Below are 26,885 nucleotides of genomic sequence, written 5' to 3' on the forward strand. Positions count from 1 at the left end.
TCACCCCGTGGGGTCAAAATGATCCCAAGAACGGTGAGCAAAAATCTCAGAACCACACGGGGGGACCTGCAGAGAGCTGGGACCAAAGTAACAATGCCTATCATCAGTAACACACTACACCGCCAGGGACTCAAATCCTGCAGTGCCAGACGTGTCCCCCTTCTTAAGCAAGTACATGTCCAGGCCCGTCTGAAGTTTGCTGGAGAGCATTTGGATGATCCAGAAGAAGATTGGAAGAATGTCATATGGTCAGATGAAACCAAAATATAACTTTTTGGTAAAAACTCAACTCGTCGTGTTTGGAGGACAAAGAATGCTGAGTTGCATCCAAAGAACACCATACCTACTGTGAAGCATGGGGGTGGAAACATCATGCTTTGGGGCTGTTCTTCTGCAAAGGGACCAGGACGACTGATTCGTGTAAAGGAAAGAATTAATTGGGCCATGTATAGTGAGATTTTGATTGAAAACCTCCTTCCATCAGCAAGCGCATTGAAGATGAAACGTGGCTGGGTCTTTCAGCATGACAATGATCCCAAACACACCTCCCGGGCAACGAAGGAGTGGCTTCGTAAGAAGCATTTCAAGGTCCTGGAGTGGCCTAGCCAGATCTCAACCCCATAGAAAATCTTTGGAGGGAGTTGAAAGTCCGTGTTGCCCAGCAACAGCCCCAAAACATCACTGCTCTACAGGGCCAAAATGGGCCAAAATACCAGCAACAGTGTGTGAAAACATTGTGAAGACTTACAGAAAATGTTTGACCTCTGTCATTGCCAACAAAGGGTATATAACAAAGTATTGAGATAAACTTTTGTTATTGACCAAATACTTATTTTCCACCATAATTTGCAAATATATTCATGAAAAATCCTACAATGTGATTTTCTGGATTTTTTTCTCTCATTTTGTCTGTCATAGTTGAAGTGTACCTATGATGAAAATTACAGGCCTCTCTCATCTTTCTAAGTGGTAGAACTTGCACAATTGGTGGCTGACTAAATACTTTTTTGCCCCACTGTATATAGAGAAATCAAATTAAATCAAATCAAATTTTATTTGTCACATACACATGGTTAGCAGATGTTAATGCGAGTGTAGCGAAATGCTTGTGCTTCTCGTTCCGACCATGCAGTAATATCTAACAAGTAATCTAACAATTTCACAAGAACTACCTTAAACACACAAGTGTAAAAGAATGAATAAGAATATGTACATAAAAATATATGGATGAGCGATAGCCGAACGGCATAGGCAAGATGCAGTAGATGGTATAGAGTACAGTATATACATATGGGATGAGTAATGTAGGGTATGCAAACATATAAAGTGGCATTGTTTAAAGTGGCTTGTGATACATTTATTACATCCAATTTTTAATTATTAATGTGGCTAGAGATTTGAGTCAGTATGTTGGCAGCAGCCACTCAATGTTAGTGATGGCTGTTTAACAGTCTGATGTTCTTGAGATAGAAGCTGTTTTTCAGCCTCTCAGTCCCAGCTTTGATGCACCTGTACTGACCTTGCCTACTGGATGATAGCGGGGTGAACAGGCAGTGGCTTGGGTGGTTGTTGTCCTTGAGGATCTTTTTGGCCTTCCTGTGACATCGGGTGGTGTAGGTGTCCTGGAGGGCAGGTAGTTGCCCCCGGTGATGCGTTGTGCAGACCTCACTACCCTCTGGAGAGCCTTGCAGTTGTGGGCAGAGCAGTTGCCGTACCAGGTGATACAGTCCGACAGGATGCTCTCAATTGTGCATCTGTAAAAGTTTGTGAGTTTTTTGGTGACAAGCCAAATTTCCTCCTGAGGTTGAAGAGGCGCTGCTCCGCCTTCTTCCCCATGCTGTCTGTGTGGGTGGACCAATTCAGTTTGTCCGAGATGTGTACGCCGAGGAACTAAACATGTTCCACCTTCTCCACTACTGTCCCGTTGATGTGGATAGAGGGCTGCTCCCTCTGCTGTTTCCTGAAGTCCACGATCATCTCCTTTGTTTTGTTGATATTGAGTGTGAGGTTATTTTCCTGACACCACACTCCGAGGGCCCTCACCTCCTCCCTGTAGACCGTCTCGTCATTTTTGGTAATCAAGCTTACCACTGTAGTGTCGTCTGCAAACTTGATGATTGAGTTGGAGGCATGCATGGCCACGCAGTCATGAGTGAACAGGGAGTACAGGAGAGGGCTGAGAACACACCGTTGTGGGGCCCCAGTGTTGAGGATCAGCGGGGTGGGGATGTTGTTTCCTACCCTCACCACCTGGGGGGGCCCCTCAGGAAGTCCAGGACCCAGTTGCACAGGGCGGGGTCGAGACCCAGGGTCTCGAGCTTAATGACGAGTTTGGATGGTACTATGGTGTTAAATGATGAGCTGTGGTCCATGAACAGCATTCTTACATAGGTATTCCTCTTGTCCAGATGGGTTAGGGCAGTGTGCAGTGTGATTGCGATTGCGTTGTCTGTGGACCTATTCGGGCACTAAGCAAATTGGAGTAGGTCTAGGGTGTCAGGTAGGGTGGATGTGATATGGTCCTTGACTAGTCTATCAAAGTACTTCATGATGACGGAAGTGAGTGCTACGGGGCGATAGTCATTTAGCTCAGTTGCCTTAGCTTCCTTGGGAACAGGAATAATGGTGGCCCACTTGAAGCATGTGGGAACAGCAGACTGGGATAAGGATTGATTGAATATGTCCGTAAACACACCATCCAGCTGGTCTGCGCATGCTCTGAGGACGTGGCTAGGGATGCCATCTGGGCCGGCAGCCTTGCGAGGGTTAACATGTTTAAATGTTTTACTCACGTTGGCTGCAGTGAACGAGAGCTCGCAGGTTTTGGTAGTGGGCCGTGTCCGTGACACTGTATTGTCCTAAAGTGAGCAAAGAAGTTGTTTAGTTTGTCTGGTTTTCTTTTTATGGTCCGTGATTGACTGTAGACCCTGCCACATACCTCTCGTGTCTGAACCAAAGAATTGTGACTCTACTTTGTCTCTATACTGATGCTTAGCTTGTTTGATTGCCTTGTGGAGGGAATAGCTACACTATTTGTATTCGGTCATGTTTCCAGTCGCCTTGCCCTGTTTAAAAGCAGTGGTTCGCGCTTTCAGTTTTGCGTGAATGCTGCCATCAATCCAGTTGCTGCGGAGGGATGCAGAGCTGTTGGCCGGGGTTGGGGTAGACAGGTGGAAAGTGTGGCCAGCCGTAGAGAAATGCTTATTGAAATTCTCAATTATCGTGGATTTATCGGTGGTGACAGTGTTTCCTAGCCTCAGCTCAGTGGGCAGCTGAGAGGAGGTGCTCTTATTCTCCATGGACTTTATAGTGTCCCAAAACGTTTTGGAATTAGTGCTGCAGGATGCAAATTTCTGTTTGAAAAAGCTAGCCTTTGCTTTCCTAACTGACTGTGTATATTTTTTCTTGACTTCTGAAAAGTTACATATCGCGGGGACTATTCGAAGCTAGTGAAGTGCGCCACAGGATGTTTTTGTGCTGGTCAAGGGCGAGCAGGAGACACGGCGCTCAGAGAGTTAGCGGGCTGGGGCTAGTAGCTGGGTCCTCACCGACATCAACAAAGGCAGAGGCCGGTTGAGAGCACATCGGCCGAAATACGTCAGCAGACCAGTCGTGATGGATCGGCGGGGCTCGGAGTCGACAAAGGTCCAGGCCAATTGGCAAGAGAGGTATTGTAGTTGGTGTATTTTGTTTGCTAGCCGGGGGAATGGGCCTAGCTCGAGGCTAATTGGTGCTTTCATCTGGACAAAGGCGTTATCAACAATAGCCACTCGGTAGCAGCTAGCTAGCTGCGATGATCCGGTGTAATGGTCCAGAGCATCCGGCAGGAATCCAGTGATGTAGTGGAGGAAAAAAGCAGTTCGATATGTTCAGATATCGCACTGTGCAGACTGGCAGATATTATCTGGGATATCCAGGCTAAAGCGGCTGGTGTCTGTGCTAATGGTAAAGACTGCTAGCAGTGACTAACAATGACTAAATAGCTAGTAGCTAATTAGATGGCTAGCTTCTGAAGGATAGCTTCTGATGCAGGTACCAGTTATAAGGTCTAAAAAAATAGCAGATCCATACCACGTTGGGTGAGGTGGGTTGCAGGAAGGTATACTTAATTTGAAAATGGAAAAAGAGATTGAAATGTATACAGAACATTTTTAAAAGCTGAATATTTACACGGGACAAAAACAAACACGTCTTGCTGCTACGCCATCTTGGTTGAGGCCACTGTGTTCTTGGGAACCTTCAATGCTGCAGAAATTTTGGGGGACCCTTACCCAGATCTGTACCTTGAGACAATCCTGTCTCTGTGCTCTACGGACAATTCCTTCGACCTCATGGCTTGGTTTTTGCTCTGCCAATTTAATATTGTAATAGTGACCAGTAGCAGAATAAATAGATACATACTAATGGTAATGGCAATCAATAATCAATGGATTCTAACAGGCCCCTCAGGCGCGACGCCCGCTGAATGCCCATTCTGCTAACCTGCTAGCTACCTAGAGCTACTTGGAACCCTACTAATTCCACGACTGGTCTAGCAGCATCACCCAACGAAGAGGCAGAAACAGACTTACCCCCATCGCGACGTCTGCCAAAGGCTAACTTGCTAGCCCCGGTCTACTAATTGCTAGCCCCTGCTAACTTCTTGCTTGCCTGCCCTGGTCTGCTAACTGCCAGCCCCTGCTAACTGCTTGCTTGCTAACCTGGTCTGCTAACTGATAGCTTGTTTAGCACCGGCCTACTAACTGTTAGCATGTTAGCATCGGCCTGCTAACTGTCTGAATCGCTGTGTTCCCAGTCAGCCCAACCACTCACTGGACCCATATGTTCACCTGGCTATGCATGCCTCTCTAAAATATCAATATGCCTCATCCATTACTGTCCTGGTTAGAGATTACTGTCTTATTTCACTGTAGAGCCTCTAGCCCTGCTCAATATGCCTTAACCAACCATGTTGTTCCACCTCCTACATATGCAATGATATCACCTGGTTTAAACGTCTCTAGAGACTATATATCTATCATCATTTCTCAATGCCTAGGTTTACCTCCAATGTACTCACATCCTACCGTACCTTTGTCTGTACACTATACCTGTAATCCATGCTATCGTGCACAGAAACCTGCACCTTTTACTCTCTGTTCCGAACGTGCTAGACGGCCAGTTCATATTGCATTTAGCCGTACCCTTATCCTACTTCTCCTCTGTTCTTCTGGTGATGTAGAGGTTAATCCAGGTTAATCCAGATTGCCCTCCCTATCTTCTGAGCTCGTGCTACTAGGTGACCTAAACTAGGACATGCTTAACACCTCGGCCATCCTACAATCCAAGCTTGATGCCCTTAATCTCACACAAATTATCAATGAACCTACCAGGTACAACTCCAAATCCGTAAACACGGGCACCCTCATAGATGTCATCCTAATTAACTCACCCTCCAATACACCTCTGCTGTTTTCAATCAAGATCTCAGCGACCAATGCCTCATTGCCTGCATTCGTAATGGGTCAGCGGTCAAACGGCCTCCACTCATCACTCAAACGCTCCTTAAAACACTTCTGCAAGCAGGCCTTTCTAAAGACCTGGCTGTGTATCCTGGAAATGACATTGATCTCATCTTGTCAGTAGATGATGCCCTGGCTATTCTTTAAAAGTGCCTTCCTCACCATCTTAAATAAGCATGCCCCATTCAAATAAAATTGAACTAGGAATAGATATAGTCCTTGGTTCACTCCAGACCTGTCTGCCCTTGACCAGCACAAAAACATCCTGTGGCGTTCTGCATGAGCATCGAATAGCCCCCGTGATATGCAACTTTTCAGGGAAGCAAGGATCAAATATACACAGGCAGTTAGGAAAGCTAAGGCTAGCTTTTTCAAACATAAATTTGCATCCTGTAGTACTAACTCAAAATAGTTCTGGGACACTGTAAAGTCCATGGAGAATAAGAGCACCTCCTCCCAGCTACCCACTGCTCTGAAGATAGGAAGCACTGTCACCACCGATAAATCCACGATAATTGAGAATTTCAATAAGCATTTCTCTACGGCTGGCCAGGCTTTCCACCTGGCTACCCCTACCTCGGTCAACTGCCCGGTACCCCCCAAAGCCCCCACCATTTCTCCTTCACCAAAATCCAGATAGCTGATGTTCTGAAAGAGCTGCAAAATCTGGACCCCTACAAATCAGCCGGGCTAGACAATCTGGACCCTCTCTTTCTAAAATTATCTGCCAAAATTGTTGCAACCCCTATTACTAGCCTGTTCAACCTCTCTTTTGTATCGTCTGAGATTCCCAAACATTGGAAAGCTACCTCGGTCATCCCCCTCTTCAAAGGGGGTGACACTCTAGACACAAACTGCTACAGACCTATGTCTATCCTACCCTGTATTTCTAAGGTCTTCGAAAGCCAAGTTAACAAACAGATTACTGACCATTTCGAATCCCACCGTACCTTCTCCGCTATGCAATCTGGTTTCAGAGCTGGTCATGGGTGCACCTCAGCCACTCTCAAGGTCCAAACGACATCATAACCTCCATCGATAAGAGACATTACTGTGCAGCCGTATTCATCTACCTGGCCAAGGCTTTCGACTCTGTCAATCACCACATTCTAATTGGCAGATTCAACAGCCTTGGTTTCTCAAATGATTGCCTTGCCTGGTTTACCAACTACTTCTCTGATAGAGTTCAGTGTGTCAAATCGGAGGGCCTGTTCTCCGGACCACAGGGTTCAATCCTCGGGCCGACTCTCTTCTCTGTATACATCAATGATGTTGCTCTTGCTGCTGGTGATTCTCTGGTACACCTCTACGCAGACGACACCATTCTGTATCCTTCTGGCCCCTCTTTGGACACTGTGTTAACTAACCTCCAGACAAGCTTCAATGCCATACAACTCTCCTTCCGTGGCCTCCAACTGCTCTTAAATGCAGGGAAAACTAAACGCATGTTATTCAACCGATCACTGCCCGCACCTGCTCGCCTGTCCAGCATCACTACTCTGGACGGCTCTGACTTAGAATACGTGGACAAATACAAATACCTAGGTGTCTGGTTAGACTGTAAACTCTCCTTCCAGACTCACATTAAGCATGTCCAATCCAAAATTAAATCTAGAATTGGCTTCCTATATCGCAACAAAGCATCCTTCACTCATGCTGCCAAACATACCCTCGTAAAACTGACCATCCTACCGATCTTCGACTTCGGTGATGTCATCTATAAAATAGCCTCCAACACTCTACTCAACAAACTTGATGCAGTCTATCACAGTGCCATCCGTTTTGTCACCAAAGCCCCATACACTACCCACCATTGCGACCTGTATGCTCTCGTTGGTTGGCCCTCGCTTCATACGTGTCGCCAAACCCACTGGCTACAGGTCGTCTACAAGTCTCTAGGTAAAGCCCCGCCTTATCTCAGGTCACTGGTCACCATAGCAGCACCCACTCGTAGCACGCGCTCCAGCAGGTATATCTCACTGGTCACCCCCAAAGCCAATTCCTCGTTTGGTCCTCTTTTCTTTCAGTTCTCTGCTGCCAATGACTGGAACGAACTGCAAAAATCTCTGAAGCTGGAGACTGATATCTCCCTCACTAGCTGTAAGCACCAGGTGTCAGAGCAGATCACTGCACCTGTACATAGCCCATCTGTAAACAGCCCATCTATCTATCTACCTCATCCCCATACTATATTTATTTATTTGTCTTGCTCCTTTGCACCCCAGTATCTCTACTTGCACATTCATCTTCTGCACATCTACCATTCCAGTGTTTAATTGCTATATTGTAATTACTTCGCCACCATGGCCTATTTATTGCCTTAATCCCTTATCTTACCTCATTTGCACTCACTGTATATAGACTTTTTGTTTTATTTTGTTCTACTGTATTATTGACTATGTTTTGTTTATTCCATGTGTAACTCTGTGTTGTTGTATGTGTCCAATTGCTATGCTTTATCTTGGCCAGGTTGCAGTTGCAAATGATAACTTGTTCTCAACTAGCCTACCTAGTTAACTAAAGGTGAAATAAAATAAAAAAATAAAAAAATGGACAGCAGTGTGAAAAATGTGGCAATTTTTCATACACGTGACATTCTCAAGAACAAGGCGCAAAATTGAATATACAGAGAGCCAAAATAGAAGAAAGAGATGAACTAATTAATTCACTGATTACATAATGAATGTTCTGGGTGATGTTCAATTAAGACAACAAGTTTTGGATGATGTAATATTCATCCTGGAGGATGTTCACGCGTCTCAGGATGCTGATCGAGGATCTGTTTTGCCCTTTAGATCATAATAAATTGAGGTTACGTTGACATGGAGGACCTAAACCTGGATCAGCACTCCTCCTTTTGTGACACCTGACACATACGGACCCTGGTCTTGTAGTGATTGCGATCGTTCTAGTAAGCACTGTAACCCAACCAAGTAAAGCGTTAATATGCTTTGATCTTCCTGAAACCAGGGACAGTTGTTTACGTTGGAACAGGTGGCTCTTTTGCGCCGCGACAATGGAAGTAGCCTGTAGGAAATGTGTAAATGAGATGCTCCTCTTTCCCTTTGATAGAAGAATCTCTTTGAAGATAATATGTAGTCCCGTGGGGACTCTATATCTTTGAAATGGCAGAATTAGCTCTAAAACACTGGCTGGTCCTACATAGGTAGGTAAATACAGCTTTGTGTATAGTCAGTGATCTTGGGTTAACAAGCTGTTCTCTCTCTCTCTGTGAGAACCTCAGTGATGGCTACATTTGCAGTTTGTCTTCCAAATAGATGTTTTCTCTCTACACTTAACACTGCATGGAGGAGGCAGGGGAGAGACTGTCATAGCCATAGCCATCAGTTACCATGGGAACTAGGGTAATTACTAACACATACTGTATGACTGTGTATTGACTGCACCCAGGTGATGGTAGAACTTGAAAAACAATATTGACCAAAGAAAATTGATGAACCATCTGAATGGCCACTGTGCACTTCCTTTGTTATATTTCCCCAGTTTATTGAACAATAGATTTTTACTTAAATGACTGTCCATTTCAGGTTAGTTGAATCTCAAGCAACTGGAGTAAAAAGAGAAGAAATGTTGTAGGGTAGCTTCAGTCAAATTGTTGTTGTATGGAGAAGATATGAACCCATAAGGGACCGCAGAAATGGATATCGATTTGAATTCGCTATGAGATAGCCCGAGTAACCAGCCATCAGTCCCTCTGCAGAGTGGGTGTGTGGGTGCAGAAAATCTGTCATATGGAGTGGATATTTTTTCTCTCTCCAACTGTTCCTGTCATTAATGTTAGCTTTTCTCTGTGTCTATCTGAAGAAATCCTGCCCCATCTACAGCCCATAGACCATACTGACGCTGGAATTTACATATAGGTTCATTTAACGTTCCATCAGGAACTATGTGCAACCAAATGTCGAAGGGCACCATTATCACCATAACCCCTATGAATATTGGCAGGTCTACCAGGGGTTGTGAGGCAATTGGTCTCCTGAAGTTATGGCTGTAATTCCCAGAGTGCTGTAGGAGAGTTATAAGAGGTGTAATGGGGTTATGCTTAAACGCTGACCCCCACTTTATCATTTTTGATTGCTATCGGACATGATTCTATCGATCCATGAAGCCAGCTCTCTGCAGTAGCATGATCCCACTACAAAGTCTATATAGCGAGTGTGTGTGTTTGAGCGTGTGTGTGTGTGTGTGTGTGTGCGTGCGCGAGTGCCTCCTTTTGTGCATGGCAAAGCTGAAGATGTGTGCCCACATTTCCGGTACAATGCTTTGGCCCAGCATCATATAATGTTATTGTGTCGGTGTACACAGGCAGCTATTTATCCCTTCAGTCTTCTGTGTAATTCTTGCTTGATTCCTGCCCCTGGGGAATCACTTGTAAAATCCTGTATGAATCCTTTTATCACAGTTTTAATTTATCTATCAAACCCCACTAATGCACGTACAGAGAGATTCATTGTTATCGCAGCCAAAGCTCTGTGTGTTTAGAAGCCATTATTATCCATTACATCTCTATATACGGCTCTGGGTCTCCCCTCTCATCGTGTATGTAAGATCATTTCTGGGGTAATCAGCTCCTACCACTAAAGGCCCTTAGAGTAGATCAGAGACCATGCGTGCTATTTTTAATATGCTGTTGAGGTTCACCACAGAAGTGGGGAGAGAGTGTGATTACCCGCAGTGAAAAATGGGCTTCCAGAAGAAATCTCTTGAGGAAGCCTGTGGAATTGCTTTGAAAATTACCGACTGTGTCAAATGATTCTTTACTGAGTTTGGATTGACAATAATGTATAACCGAATTAGCGAGATTGATTTGTTTTTATAACTGTGTTTGCAATTTGAGGGTCACTGTTAGTGTAGTTTATCGCTGTTTGGCTTAGTATGTTGTTATTGATGGCTACTAAGATGTTAGCTGACTATTGTAACTGCACTATGAATATCTCCTGTTTTAACATTTTATTTAACTAGGCAAGTCAATTAAGAACAAAATCTTACTTACAAGGAACAGTGGGTTAACTGCCTTGTTCAGGGGCAGAACAACAGACCTTGTCAGCTCGGGGATTCGATCAAGCAACCTTTTTTGTTACTGGCTCAACACTCTAACCACTAGGCTACCTGATTTGCATGCAAATAAGCCTTACATAGCTACTCACAATGTCAGTTGGAATTGTATTGGCGAATGACCTTGGGGTCTACGCATAACTTCATCTTTCTACGAATGCGTGATGTCACAAGGAGACCATTTTGTAAATGCGCTAAACGTACACGGATTTATGGCAAGGGGTGAGATCAAAGAATTACGGACGTTGTTGGTGGGATAGGGCCCGGTTCATAAAGAGTGGTTTTGTGTGAAAGCATGATCGTGATAAGCCAGTTGGTTGATAATGAGGAGCATCTGTTGGAGACAGGGAGCAGATGCAATGACAAATGAGAATAGTAGGCTACTGCGTCGGTCAGTGTACAGGTAGGTTGATCATCACACAGGGGATCATCACACACTGTAGGTTGATTTAAATGACCCCACCAAACAAGAGCAGGTTCAACTCCCTCAAAGCTTGCGTCCCAAATGACACCCTATTCCCTATGCAGTGCACTACTTTTGCCCAGGATCCACTGTGTAAGGGTGCAATTTGGGACGTGCCCAGTATCATCAGTAACATTAGGTTACTAAATGAATTACAGAAGGACAACAACAAAAAACGCTCTCTTGGAGAATGTAGTTGCAGTAAAATTGCAGTAATATGGATGACCATGACTGACCATTCCTTACAGGGTGCGTTATTGAATGAAAATAAATCAAAGGCTATACACACACACACACACACACACACACACACACACACACACACACACACACACACACACACACACACACACACACACACACACACACACACACACACACACACACACACACACACACACACACACACACACGGAGAGAGCTAAACAGTGCGCATTAAACATGCAAAGAGCCTTCCCCTCAGTCCTTCCAGGTTGATACCAGGTTGATTCCTCCTTCGAGGAGATCACCACAATTGCCACTGTAGCATGACAGCATCAGTGTGATAAACTGTCTGATTCAGAGTCAGACTTCACAAGGGGAAAAACTACTCCTTTATTTGAAATGCTCTGTGATTGTCCCTGTGCAAGATTTATAAGAATTCCAAGGCAGCTGCGGCTTTGAATGCAGGACCCGTCTACAGTGGTTATTTAAATCATTCATGCTCTTTCATGTTAAGTCTTATCTAAAACTACATCCCTGACTGGTTCACACTTATCACCCCTGGAACACTCCCATCTTGAAATACCTGAAATAATCTCCGGGGACATGATTGAATAGTTGGTTGGAGGTGTACGGAGTCATACATTTAGTGTACATTTTGTATCTCTTTATCCTAAAAACTGATCAAATGGAGGGAGTACTTGCCCCCTCACTTTCAATTGGCATGATGTCTTGCCTCTGGCTCTCCTCCATAGCAAGCTGCAAAGACTGAGTAGGCTGCACTGAAATATTGGACCCAATACTACACAATGTAATTGGCTTTAGTCAGAGACCATGTGGTTGGCTCCACTCATAACAGTGCTGCTGGCGTAGAGAGAGAAACACATTGCTGTCGGGTATTTTGGAGTGTGTGGCGGAGCCACTTGGACAGACTCCTGGTACAGCCTGGCCCTGCCTACAGTATGGCTGTTGTGTAATCGCCATTAGGACTGTGGCTGAATCACACAGCCATGCCACACTGTTCCTCCTGCTACCTGGTGGGAAGCCTTCTACTGCGGCGGCCATTTTGACACAGAGGGTCGGTATTGAGGAGAAGTGGAGTGGGTTGAGTGGGTCTGAGGGGAAATTTGGAAAATCAGTTTGGTTGGCAGGAGGATGTGTCAGAGTAGCACACTGTGTGCCATCATGTTGCAACCTTTCCCCTCACCATTCAGACAGCTTGTGACTGTAAACTCCACATCTCTCCTCCCAAAATAGGCTTATCCACAATCATTCTCAGAACTATGGGGTGCAGACTCAAGAAACACACACACACACACACACATGCACTGTATGTCAATAAAAAATAAGGAAGTGTATATACTACAGTATACTAACATCACCATGTGTTAATCTCCTTCCAGGACTACACTTTAACCATGTACTTCCAGCAGTACTGGAGGGACAAGAGGCTGGCGTACTTAGGGATCCCACTGAACCTCACCCTGGATAACCGGGTAGCAGATTCACTCTGGGTCCCTGACACCTACTTCCTGAATGACAAGAAGTCCTTCGTCCACGGTGTGACGGTCAAGAACCGTATGATCCGCCTCCACCCGGATGGAACAGTGCTCTACGGCCTGAGGTGGGTTCCAAAGCAGTGGAACCAATGGGTTCTAGATTAATGCATCCAAGACTGATTCATTTGAAGGGATATCACAATATTTGATTATTTTATAGTAATAAATGCTGTGTGGTATGTTTGAGCTGCTAGTTTTTTTAAATATGTTTTTAAAGAAGTGGGACATTCCCACTCCTCTCTTTCTTTCTGTTTATTGGAAAGCATAGATGGAGAGGAATAATAGAGGAGAGAGAACAAAAATAGCAGTGGACCAGATTCTCAACCATGCTGCAGTGATCTTTGTGTTCTGGAGGCAGTGGCTTAGACCACTGGTCCACCTCTAGGCCACCAGCTGCTATGTTTTTGTCTTGTAAATATAATCCCTTCCTATAGGCTCAATTTCAACATATTGGTACAGTAGCGTGTACACTGTCAAGCTTTGTTGAAATGTGTATTTTTAAAGCATATGGTAAGATCAGAAGAAAACAACAACAAAAAAAGAAAATGTATAGATGATGATGCAGGCTCAGCTGTTGCTTTGTTATGATTGCCTGTTTCAATATCCATAGCCATTGGTCTTTGTAGTTTGACAAGTCCTGAATTGTTCATCAGGATAATGAATATGTATAATGCATGGTTTTCTTCCAAATTGAGCCATCCAGCATGGAAATTCAATGATTTTTGCATATTAATCACTCGCACTGGACTAGTTTTGAATTATACGTAGTTGGATTCAATACAATGCATTGATTCTGTTCTTTTAACATCCTGTAAATCTGTTTCATGTACCCCCTCTAAAGAACGTGTGTGTGTGTGTGCGTGTGTGTGTGTGTGTGTGTGTGTGTGTGTGTGTGTGTGTGTGCGTGCGTGCGTGCGTGCGTGTGTGTGTGTGTGTGTGTGTGTGTGTGCGTGTGTGTGTGTGTATGCGTGCGTGCGTGCGCTCACTTGCACGTGTGTAGGTGGAATCATCCATCTTGTCTAATAGCTTCTGACAAACACACTCGTCTGGATGTAATGCATTTCTGAGATGACAGTATAGCGATGTGACCTGACATTCTTATCCATACAGACATATATGACTTATATGGTTTAGATTGTGGAGCTTATACTGTCTAGTGGTTACAGCTTCACTAATGGAGTCCAGGAATTCAGCAACTTGTGCAAACATGATTAGATTCGGACTTCTTCAAGCCAAGGGTACGTGGGGAAGATCAATCGTTGTTGTACCGGAAATATTCAACCTCACGATCTGACCAAAAGGACAAAACCCCTGGGGTTCATAGCTATATGATTTAGCAGACACTTTCATACAAAGCAACGTACAGTCACGAGTGCGTATATTTTACGTATGGGTGGCCCTGGGAACAAACCCATTATCCCGGTACTGCAACACCCTGCTCTACCAACTGAGTCATACAGGACCACAGTCCACTCGTCATTATCCCAACTCAATCAATCACTCACCCTGAAACCCACGGTCCAACTGTAAGTGATAATGTATGGAATGGAATCCCAGAGTAGGATCTCCAGACATTACTATGTGGAATGTTCCGATGTTACATTACCTGTCCAGTAATGTAACCGAGACGTGAGTGTACTGTAATGATGAGTTCTGGTTCTGAAGGCTTATTTCGTCATATCTGGTCTACCTGGCTGAACCTGATACCAACCGAAACACTATGAGTGAAGATCAATGCACATATATAGTTTCTCTTCAACAATTATAGTCTATACTGGAATGTATTCCGTTTCAGCTCTTCTTGCTGACAAGTGGGACCAGAGAGATAACCTTTGTCTCTGTGGAGTTGACTGTGGTTGTTCAGGAGATCATAACGTGATGGGTGATTAACATCATACTGTAATTATATGGTTTCATGCACAGGTGAGAAGATTAGGTGGATCCACAGCAGACACTATGGCTGGAGAACGTGTGTGTGTGGGCTCCGGTAAAGCTTAAGTTAACGTGATCCTCTTTCCCCCTTGTGTGTGTTGACCTCAGGATCACAACGACGGCAGCCTGTATGATGGACCTGAGGAGGTACCCTCTGGACGAGCAGAATTGCACTCTGGAGATCGAGAGCTGTGAGTGGCCTCAATACCATCAACCTCTGAAATGACTATTTCTCTATAAGATTTCACTATTTCAATATTTTACTATATAAAACAAAATGATGTGTATACCATTTTACTATTTCAGTATAAATAATATTTTTGTAAAAGATATACAACCACAATGGAGATTACGGTGAGACTGGATGTTAAATGTCCAATGAAGCCGTTTTTATCTCAATATCAAATCACTTCTGGGTAACAATTAAGCACCTTAATAAGCATCTTATTTTCAGTTCAAATGTTAAACGAGAAACAAAAATGGACTCTTTGGGAGTGGTCGGAATGGGGAGGGGAAAACGGAAAACTAGCTGTTATTGGCAGAGATGTTTGGAACTCTCTTTCTTATTCGTCTATTATACTAATTTACCACATGGTTATGTCACCAGGAAGCCCAAAACTCCATCCCACCAAAACACATTGAAATTTCAGGTGGTCTTTTCATAGCTCTAACTCGAAAAGGGCATTATCATAATTTTCACAATTTCACAGTACTATTGCAACCTCTGAGTGTGGAAATATACACTGAGTACACCAAACATTAGGAACACCTTCCTAATATTGAGTTGCAAGGACTCTACAAGGCATCGAAAGCGTTCCACAGGGATGCTGGCCTATGTTTTAACTACATTGGCAGCACGTTTCCTCCATGTGCTGCCAATGCTTCCCACAGTTGTGTCAAGTTGGCTGGATGCCCTTCGGGTGGTGGAGCATTCTTGATACACACGGGAAACTGTTGAGCGTGAACAACCCAGCATCATTGTAGCTCTTCACACAAACAGGTGTGCCTGCCACCTACTAGCATACCCCGTTCAAAGGCACATACATTTTTTGTCTTGCTCATTCACCCTCTGAATTCACCCTCAAGGCTTAAAAATCCTTCTTTAACCTGTCTCCTCCCCTTCATCTACACTGATTGATATGGATTTAACAAGTGTTAGAGTTGCTTCAATGACATCAACAAGGGATCCTAGCTTTCACCTGGATTCACCTGGTCAGTCTATGTCATAGAAAGAGCAGGTGTTCTTAATGTTTTGTATACTTGTATACAGAACACAGAAAAATCATGTTTTGAATTGCCCTGGGGCTTTTTAGTGGTTAAATTGAGAGAGTGGAGTTGATGATCTGTGACTTAGTTTCTTCACATGGTATCCCACTCCAGGAGGTTCATTCTAACCCTGTCTTTCTTTCTGTGGTTCAGATGGATACACAACAGATGACATTGAGTTCTACTGGAAGGGAGGAGACAATGCGGTGACGGGAGTGACACGCATTGAGCTGCCACAGTTCTCCATAGTGGACTACAAGCTGGTGTCCAGAAATGTTGTCTTTTCCACAGGTAAAAAACACATTCTCAGAAAATACACAGCCCGACCATGTTATTTTCCATCTAGCTTTTTACTCAACCAGTGCTCCACTATGAAACTCTTCACTGCTACTTCAGTTATCTAGTGGCTGTATCTTCCAGTTTCGGAAGAAATGTTATCGGTATCATTGACACCGTTTGGTGCGTGGGTGCTTGCATGTTCATGTATGTCAGGGTGTGAGAGTTTGTATGTATATGCACTTGCTTGTATGGGAGAATTCCTCATCTACCTTTATTTGAGAACCCGATGGCAGCCATTACATTTGAGCGTCCAGTGTGGCCCCTCTATACTCTTTCCTCTCTCCCTGGCTCCTCTGTGGCCCCCTGTCTCCCTTCTCCCTGGCTACTCAGTGTGGGCCCCCCCTCTTCCCTCTCCCTGGGTCCTTGGTGTGACCCCCTGTCTCCCTTCTCTCTGGAGGGCCCCCTCTCTACTCTCTCCCTGGCTCCTCTGAGGACCCCTGCATCATACTTCAAAGGCTAAAGACCAACTTTCCTCCATGTGCTACTGTTGCTGGCTTCACTCACAGAGACTCACACAGGAGCAGTGAATGATGGTAGGATGGCAATTACCCAGCTGTTTTCTTCAGCTCTTTAAAAGAGAGAAGCCACAGAGAAGCAGTCTGGGAAACAGGGCATCAGAAATTCATGTGGAAAATAAGGCCCAGAGCATCAATTATTCCCCTCCAAGCTCACAAGGAAACATTGCCATCAGGATTTTAAGTTTTAATGTCATGTACACGAGTACAGTGAAGTGCCTTTCTTGAACCCAACAATGCAGTAATCAATCAACAATATAGTGCTAAAAATAACACGAGGTAGAACAAAAGCACACAGGAAACAGAAATAAGAAGTACACAAGAAAGTAAGTAAGCATACTATATACAGGGTTAGTCAGTTCCAGTACCATATTTACAATGTGCAGTGATACTGTAGCGGTAGAGGTAGATATGTATTGGGGTACGTTGACTTGGCATATATGATAAACAGAGTAGTAGCAGCGTATATGATGATTGTATGTGAGTGGGTGTGCGGGTGTGTAGTCAGTATAAATGTATGTGCATAATATTATGTGTGTGTGAGCAAATTATGAATTGAGTGTTTGTGTGTTGGAGTGTCTGTGTGCGTGAGTGTGCAGGCCCTGTGAGTGTGCATAGAGAAAGTACAATGTAAATAAATGAAATACAAAGGTCAACTCCGATTGGTTGGTTCAGATTGGTTGTTTTCCCATGCCCCCCCCCTCTCACTTTAGTAGTGGATAAAGGGGATCTGTGTTGAACGTTGCCAGAACGTTGTCAGAACATTGTCGGACATCGCACCCTTGCATTACGAGAGTTTTCGCGGTCGTGGTCGTCAAGGGTGTTGTCATGGTTACCGTATCACCATCATCGCCATCCTCCTATTCCTTCCTCTCCTCCTTCTCATCCCCCTCTTCCTCCTCCTCATAACATATGGTGTACTTTCCCACTCGCTGACGTACGTCCAGAGACACAGCGAGTGTGAACGCTTAGTTGCACACCTACATCCTCTGTATCACCAATCTTCTTTCAACACCTACTTTCGCCTCCCACTATCTCTTGCATAATGTTACCTTTCTTAAAGGGACAGTTCCCTCCCTTGACGAATGTACCACATCTCACGTATACAGTACACGGACAGCAATCCGTGGATCCAGATAGTTTGTGATTCGAGAGTTTGATTGGTTTGTTTCGAATGTTTGTGTGCAAATCAGTGGGAGTGGTATGATCCGTGTTAGCGTGACTCAAACCCCGTGCTTAAATAAATAGCCACAGTAATGTGTAGTATTGGAGGATAGGATTTTTTAGGTCAACTTCTTAGTAGCAGTGGAAGGACTTCCTCCTATCGCTTAGAGGTGTACAACTGACACCCTTGAGTTCTGCATTCCTTCTGGTACTCGTTTTGTCCTTGGCGCTTAATGGATCAATAAGTGTCATTGATTGGCTGAGGAGTCCACACACTTGGATACCCAGATGTTAATTTGTCTCTGATTAACAAGGCAAGGCATGGACGAAAACCAGCAGACGCTATGACCCTTGAGGACCAGAGTCATGCATCACTGGTGTAATGCTATACAGAGAGGAATGTGCAACTCAAATGGACATTTACGATGACAGATAGGTGATAAAGTGTGTTTTTCATAAGCCAGGTCAGAGAAGAAATACGTACATTACCAAATGCCTAACATATCAAGCTCCAAGACTTTTATACATGCATAAATTATGAAATAGTTTAAAATAAATAATATATGTCGATTGAAAGTGCAACATTTTCTATCATCACAGTTAGTATTGAAATATTTTATTATTTGCCTCGCATTCAGCCACCGTGTGTCAAATTGTTGTGAAGTATGGTTCAAGGATGCTTGTTTCCATAGTGATAAATCCAACCCATGCTGCCATTGCCATAGAAACAAAAACAAAAACACGAGGTGTTCCAGTATGCTCCTCGAACCAAGAAGTCGTTCAGTCTGTTCAACCGCTCAACATCCTGTTTTCATAGGTGCCTACCCACGACTGTCTTTGAGCTTCAAGCTAAAGAGGAACATCGGCTACTTTATCCTGCAGACCTACATGCCCTCAATCCTGATCACCATCTTGTCCTGGGTCTCCTTCTGGATCAATTACGATGCCTCGGCTGCAAGAGTGGCATTAGGTTGGTGTACAGCCCCATATGTTACACATTGTACAATATTAACAAGCCTCTGAATCCCGTTTCCCTATCATGTGTGACTGATCACAACATCCCACTAATTGTACAGTCTTAGAAAAAAAGGTGCTATCTAGATCTCAGAAGGGTTATTCGGCTGTCCCCATAGGAGAATCCTTTGAATAACCCTTTTTGGTTCCAGGTAGAACCCTTTCCACAGGTGCTTCTACATGGAACCCAAAAGGGTTCTGCCGGAACCAAAAAGGGTTCTCCAAAGGGGACAGGCAAAGAACCCTTTTGGAACACTTTTGTAGGGTCACACATACGGTCTAGTCCGTGAGAGAATTATATTCTAATTCTATTTTGATGGTCTACTCTGTATTGCTGAGTGGACAGATTCCCCTGCACTCTCTCATGAACATAAAGCAGAGAATTGGGAGGTCTTTGCAAAGGCCTGCAATATCCGGTGGCTTGCTAATAAGGAGTCCACCAGAGAAAAACATTAACTCCCTCAGTGATGGATCGTTATGGGATTTCCGTTGCCACCCAGAAGGGTGCTTTGTGGAGGCTGCATCCCGGTAAGAGCAGCAATCAAGATATCAATGCAGTGGGGAAACAATTGAATTGTTTGAAGGTAAAATTGATTAGGGAGCAGTGTTACAGTGAATTCCAAATCCAGACGACCCACTTGGCCCTAATCTTGTTCCAGCACATTTTCTTCACTCTCTCGTGGTGTACCTTTACTCAATAACTCTGAGCAAAAAGAAATAAAACTCCCCATTGAGTTACAGTACGTACATTTTAGCAGACTTAGAGCAATCCTTTTTTTCATACGGGGTCCCACGTAGGAATTGAACCCACAACTCTGACCATGCTCTACCAACTGAGCCACGCAGGACCTACAGCGCAGTCAGTGTAGCTCACAACCTCCATGCATTCAGTGATATACAGGATGCGTGGTGCGAGTAAAGCAGAGTACAATAACCTGGACCTGTACGTGCAGTGTTCAGCAATGTAACACTCCGAATGTTTGTTCAAAGCACCAGTGCTGTTCCATGTCCTCTAGAGTTGCTAAGGCTGATGTGATCATACTTCCTCACTTTTAGACTAGAGTATCTTCTGACACTTGAGTGTGGACCAAATCTCATTTTCTTGATAACCTCACACCCAATTTCAGAGAACAGATGATAGGAATAAGGTATCGATAATGCCGTTAGCAAGCAGAGTGCTACAGGATCTGAAGTCATTTGCACAATGTTTTAGTGTCTCCTTCATGATGATTATGCAGCAGAAATAGAGTAGGGAGGCTGTCTGAAACATACAATTAGAGAGACATTAAAGGGGCAGTCTGGGATTGGTGGATCCATTTTTTTTTTACTTTTAAATGAATGATATATACTGTATATACAGTGGGGCAAAAAAAGTATTTAGTCAGCCACCAATTGTGCAAGTTCTCCCACTTAAAAAGATGAGAGAGGCCTGTAATTTTCATCATAGGTACACTTTATCTATGACAGACAAAATTAGAAAAGAAAAATCCAGAAAATCACATTGTAGGAATTTTAATGAATTTATTTGCAAATTATGGTGGAAGATAAGTATTTGGTCACCTACAAACAAGCAAGATTTCTGGCTCTCACAGACCTGTAACTTCTTCTTTAAGAGGCTCCTCTGCCCTCCACTCATTACCTGTATTAATGGCACCTGTTTGAACTTGTTATCAGTATAAAAGACACCTGTCCACAACCTCAAACAGTTACACTCCAAACTCCACTATGGCCAAGACCAAAGAGCTGTCAATGGACACCAGAAACAAAATGGTAGACCTGCACCAGGCTGGGAAGACTGCAATAGGTAAGCAGCTTGGTTTGAAGAATCAACTGTGGGAGCAATTATTATACATCTAGTTTATTGTTCAGTAGCAGACCAGTATGTTAGCAGATGTGGAGTACTTACCACTTTCTCACTTTTGGGAGGTACTATTTAAATGCATAATACCTACACACCTTACATTTTTCCTTTGAAAGTGGCTAGAGAGAGAGAGAGAGAGAGAGAGAGAGAGAGAGAGAAAATAGAGAGACAGAGAGAGACAGAGGCTGAAAGAGGCAGTGAGAGTGAGAGAAGCTCCATAAAAATATATTTATCCCCAGAGAGTCCGGTCTCCTGATGAAAAAGGAGGGAGGCCCACGGGCACATGGCCCTGTGATTAAATTGTCAGGTCGGTGGGTGCAGTGAAGGACAGAGAGTAATAGAACCACAGAGGGAACACCGATAAAGAAGATGGCTGCCGTTCAGCAAAACCCCAGAGATCGCTGCAATGAATAAAAGCAAAAGGGGGAGAACGCTGCTGTTCCTCAGAGCGAGAAAAACACACGCACACACACACACACACACACACACACACACACACACACACACACACACACACACACACACACACACACACACACACACACACACACACTGACACAGCAAACCGGTAATACTTAAAACTGTCCCCTTTAATGTACCAATAAATCAAGGAAAGGGCCAGATTGATCCTACACTCTAACTACCTCCAGTGTTGCTTTATGACAGTACTAGCTACTGGTGCACATGGTTTATATTTCTTGTAAAGGAATAAACATTTCTGCATGGACAACAGATTAAGCATGTGCAAAGAAAGCATTGTCTCCATAAAGATACCTTTCTTTAGGACATAACGTATAGTATATTTAACATGAGACATTCAAAACTTCTTCCACTGTTAAAATGTCACTCACAGCTGGAGGCTGAATGTACACAATTATTCAATGAGTTGTTTGGGGTTGGTGGTGTCTGAGGGGCAAGTAGAGGACACATTTTTGAATTTCTACCAGGGGAAGTTATTTTGGCTCAGAGCACAACAGGACTAGCCAAGTCCTATTCGTTATATACTGTAGCCAACTCTTCTACCATTGTCACACCATGCGTGTTTTGGAGGAGGATTTAATTGGCCAAAGCACAAACAGACTGGAGCACCAAGCTACAACGAGGCAATCCAAAATTCTATCAAATAATTTTCTGCTCTGTCCTGGGAGGTGGTTTGGCCAGAACATAATTACAAATAATTAGTAGACTGAAATTTGACCACAAGAATCCCAAACAGACATAATGTTTGACCAAAACATAATTATTTAAAAGCTTGCTTACATTTGAATATGATCATGTGTTCATGTGTGCAATCATGTGTGAACATGTTCCCACGTTTAATGGAGAGACACGTGATCATATTCAAATGTAAGCATGGTTTTAAATTAATATGTTTTAGTTCCCATACTTGGGAACATATTTATTTAATTAAAATCACTTGGAGCTGATTTCCTGGCTTTTTTACAGTCTTTATGTCCAACAATGAAAATTAGAGATATTCTCAGAAAACTTGTGGGGCCAGTTAGGGAACCCTGCCTTAATCTGTCTGTTGTAATCCAGGGATCACCACTGTGCTCACCATGACCACCATCAACACCCATCTGAGAGAGACGCTCCCCAAAATCCCCTACGTCAAGGCCATCGATATGTACCTGATGGGCTGCTTCGTCATGGTCTTCCTGGCCCTGCTGGAGTACGCCTTCGTCAACTACATCTTCTTCGGCCGAGGACCACAAATGCAGAAGAAGCTGGCAGAGAAAGCCGAGAGGGCCAACAATGAGAGGGCGGCCAAATACGACACCAATCGGGTAAGTCTTCACGAAGATCTCTGTCGAGATGCTCTAACTTTTTCAAAGTTCTTCCAAGTTGTCGGGCGTTATCTTTGCGGTCCGCACACTCTTACGACGGCAGATCAGAAACTCTATAAATATGGTGTTGTGTTTCTTGTGGTTAGTCTCCTCAGGAAGGAGGTAAAACGTCATCTCTTAAGCTGACTAAGCAGCCTAATAGAGCAAAAACGCTCCGTGTCTCACAGTCGGTGAGTCTTGACCAGCAGACACGTATTTTTTCACTATCTGTCTGACTTGTCTGTCACCATTGACTGACATTACATGTTTCATGTCCGCATGAGAATTTAATGAGTCTGTACGTGTCGCTTGTTACCCAAGTTGTCATTGTCCTTTGTTCAACTTCTGGTTTGACGTTTGCACGTCCAATGCAAGTCTGCAAGCCCGCTAATGTCTATGTTCCATAGTGTCGCTACAAAAAAAGATATTGTGCTGTGTTGTCCATTCGAACGTTCATTCAAAGTGCCTTGTTCTCATTCCTGCATAGTCTCATATCTTGATTCTCCAATGTCTGTCATTAGTCTAAGTGGGTTTATCGTGGACATAGTTCCGGTTCTCATCTCACCCTTGAACCCGTCCAGAGCAGGACCATCATGTTGTCATAGCTCCAGATAATACATCAATCCTCTACTTCCGTCTCCAGGCGGAGTCCCACGGTAATATCCTGCTGACCACCCTGGAGATCCACAACGAGGTGGCAGGAAATGAGGTCACCACCAGCCTGGCGGACAGCAGGAACTCCTCCGTCATGGGATTTGACAACACCAGCACAGGTACCGGCGTCCAGTGCAGGAAGGCGAGCCGGTCCTCGGGTCCTCGCCACAGCCTCGACAGGCACGCCCAGCTCAAGAGGCACAAACTGCGGCGGCGCTCGTCACAGCTCAAAATCAAAATCCCTGACCTGACGGACGTAAACGCCATCGACAGGTGGTCGCGGATTATCTTCCCCTCTGTTTTCTCCCTCTTTAATCTAATCTACTGGATGTATTATGTCAACTGATTGACTGATTTTAGGGTTAGGTGGTGTTAAAAGTATTATTATTTTTCCCTTCGTCATTGTTTTGTCTTTTTTTACGCGACAGGAAATGTTTTGCTATTAAAAAACAAAGGACTGCCTCTATATGGCACAGACAAAATGCTTTGACTTCTTTGTGAAAGTTTTTATATTTGCAGTCATACTCAAATTATGGATTGCGGTGGATTGCTAATTCTGAAAATGTTGTACAGAACTATGTAGATAAATACCCATACCGTAGGACTGGTACTGTATATTTCCCAGTATTTTTGCCCCTCTGTAGTTTGATAATGGAGATCTTTATACCCAATTCAATATGTGCATTTTGCAAGAAAGAAAATGTACATTGTTTTGTTTTTTAAACAAACCCAAATAAAATAAAAATGTTATGTAATGTATTATGCATATACACAATGAATTGTAATGAATACTTTATAATTATTTACATATTATTTGTCATTTATGAGAATCAATGCAAAAAATATATACTCATGTTTTGTGATGCTTTATCACGTATATATTTTTGTCTTGGTCAGATAGCATAATTATCAAGCGCACATACAGTATTTGCAAATTTTACAGTGAAGTGGTCCTGTTAATGTATGTCTATGTACAGTGTATTATTATTAGTAGTAGTAGTATTGCTATTATTACCATTATTATTACATACTGAACTATACCATTTTAACATAGGGGCAAATTAATGTCTACTGTTGAGGGTTTAATATCTCAGGTTCTGCATTTTGCTAATTGGCAACCATTAACATTTTCAAAATCCTGTCAAACAGTCTTGAAATTGGAATATTGATTGGGAATCTAAACATACCCACCACTGCACTCAATGAATCTGTCACGGTTCACATATTTTCTATCTGATATTGTGAATGCTTGACAGGATTTCACTCAGTAAATTGACGACATTCCTTTAAATCAGCTCCATCTTTGATAGCTGTCGAACTCTCCTGCCAACGGCCTAGTGCTATGTACTGTATAACATGTCTTTGTGAAATGTTCTGATATTTTTGTAAGGTGTAACGTTGACTAAAGCTACAGTATATTAACTCACTCTCTTGCGCGCGAGCATTGTAGAAAATAGATTCCCTCGGTTCACAGCATTCCATGGAAGTGGCAGGGTTGAGGGTGTGTTTGGTTTTTAGCATTTGACTGATTTTTACTGCTGAAATGACCTCCCAACTGTAAATATAATGTATATAACAGATTTGACGTAAGTGTGCAATTTTTTTTATTTGGGGTTGTCTAATTAGTTGTCTGTTTTTATAAGACCATGTGAAATACCGATGACATTTCTGTCCTCTTTAAATGCTTGAAAATCTATTGAATGAACATGTGGGGTTGATCATATATTTTTTGATTCCTTTCTTCAGGTTTAGAAGCGATGAATGCCATGAGACTATCTGTCAAATGCACAGACGATATAAATAATACAACGAAACACATTGTAAATCAAGGGCATTTGCCAACCACTGATATACACAGTACATCATCCATTTCTATATTTCTATCATCTATTCTGCACAGCTATCATAGAAGCACATACAATGTGTCAGTCTCTCAGTTTACAACTGATGCATGCATTCTGTTCTACAGGGCAAGGACAACGAGCCATAGTCATTAGATTGTAACCAAACATCTAACGCATCCCATTAGGAAATGTAATCAACGGCATGGAAGTAGCTAACATTTGGTGAAACATTGCCGTGGTTCATATCATGCTGCTCTGGCCGAGAGACAATGCCGAGATGGCACTGTCTCTTGTTTCTCTATGCATGTTATATTGCATGAGTAATGTCGATTAAAAAAAACTTAACCCTACTATCTTAAACCTGTATCGCAGGTTACAAGTACAGTTCCAAGAGATTGTGATAAACTGCCATTTTCTGGTTGGTTACAGAGCAACCAATCATATCCTGAGGTCAATGGCTGGGATTCACAACGACAGTCTTCAAATATATAACACATTTATATACGCATAAAGAATAAATTGCGTGCCCATGTATTTTACCATTACCAACTTGCAGCCAATTGCTTATAGTAGTGACATGTATCTCTGGTATGTAAATATGCTTTGCTACTTGATCATTAAGCTTGTTGTGTGTTTTGGGTTTGAGTGATATAATGGTAATGTGTGTGGTTACACACGCTGGCCTATAACAGTTCCAGACCCTGGGGTTTCCCTTCTCTACTGTGTAGATGAGGCCGTGTTGGCTGGGTCTTGGTGTAAGATGACTAATATCTCTTGGTCTTGGTGTAAGATGAGTCATGTATCTTGTTCTTGGTGCAAGATTAATCAAATATCTTGATCTTGGTGTAAGATGAGTAATCTTTCCCGAGACGTAAAGACTTGAGTTAGCCCTTCAGAGCTAATGCCTAGTCTTTAGATCAGAGGGCTGACGGTCTTGTGGCATGCAGGAGACCTGGGTTTGAATCCCAGTCAGTCACATTGGCACATTCAATCTGACACTGTTTCATGCATTAAGTGCGCTCATCTTTGCTGGCTTCTAATGTTGTCTGGCCCATGTTCTGTTCTGCCATAAATGTATATTTAGGTATAGATATCTGTGTTTATGTTTCTCTCCCTTATTTCTTTAGGTTATAATGTTGCTCTATTAATTAAATAATATCAATTGTATGACAGTAATATCGGGTTTTGCATCCATTGAAATCCATGTTTTCTGTAACACTTCTGTTATAAGCTATAGCAACAGGATGAACAATGGACAGACTTCAAAGACAACATTTCTTGTTCCTAATGCATTTCTGTTGAATGATTGAATCTAGACAAAGCCCAATAGTTTATGATTTATATGTCAGGTGAAGATAAACAAATGATTACCAGTATTCCTGGATTGTGATTAAAACTGTATTTATCAATGAATATGTGTGTGTGTGTGTGTGTGTTGCATGTTCTGATATGCCTTCCGTGACTGTAAATACACAAAATAGGTGTTCATAGCCATGTACACTGAATATAAATGTATTTTTATCTCTCACAGTGTACATATTAACTCTCAAGGAAGTGTTTTTTTCATAATTTAACACTGGATTAGTGGGATTCATGTGTACACTGAAAGTGTTACATTTAAAACTGTCCCAGTGTACGATTATGATCTTCGCCGGCAATCATGGACTGTA

The 26,885-nt window shown here is 43.1% G+C and overlaps 1 protein-coding gene across 3 annotated transcripts in view; it reads left to right on the forward strand.

Annotated features, from left to right (window-relative positions):
• The window catches only part of LOC135542587 (gamma-aminobutyric acid receptor subunit beta-3-like), a 30,181-nt gene extending 3,553 nt beyond the window's left edge, over positions 1 to 26,628 (forward strand). For 2 of the 3 annotated variants that reach the window (XM_064969680.1, XM_064969678.1), the window contains exons 4-10: positions 12,645 to 12,865; positions 14,841 to 14,923; positions 16,152 to 16,289; positions 18,834 to 18,986; positions 22,431 to 22,678; positions 22,825 to 22,908; positions 23,361 to 26,628. In XM_064969680.1, the coding sequence (XP_064825752.1) occupies positions 12,645 to 12,865; positions 14,841 to 14,923; positions 16,152 to 16,289; positions 18,834 to 18,986; positions 22,431 to 22,678; positions 22,825 to 22,908; positions 23,361 to 23,717 (1,284 nt within the window). In that variant the 3' untranslated portion in view covers positions 23,718 to 26,628. The remainder of the gene's footprint in view (positions 1 to 12,644; positions 12,866 to 14,840; positions 14,924 to 16,151; positions 16,290 to 18,833; positions 18,987 to 22,430; positions 22,679 to 22,824; positions 22,909 to 23,360) is intronic. The other variant, XM_064969679.1, reaches the window with a different exon arrangement.
• Positions 26,629 to 26,885: the final 257 nt, after the last annotated feature.

The sequence above is a fragment of the Oncorhynchus masou genome, chromosome 6, assembly GCF_036934945.1.
Source record: "Oncorhynchus masou masou isolate Uvic2021 chromosome 6, UVic_Omas_1.1, whole genome shotgun sequence".
NCBI lineage: Eukaryota > Metazoa > Chordata > Actinopteri > Salmoniformes > Salmonidae > Oncorhynchus > Oncorhynchus masou.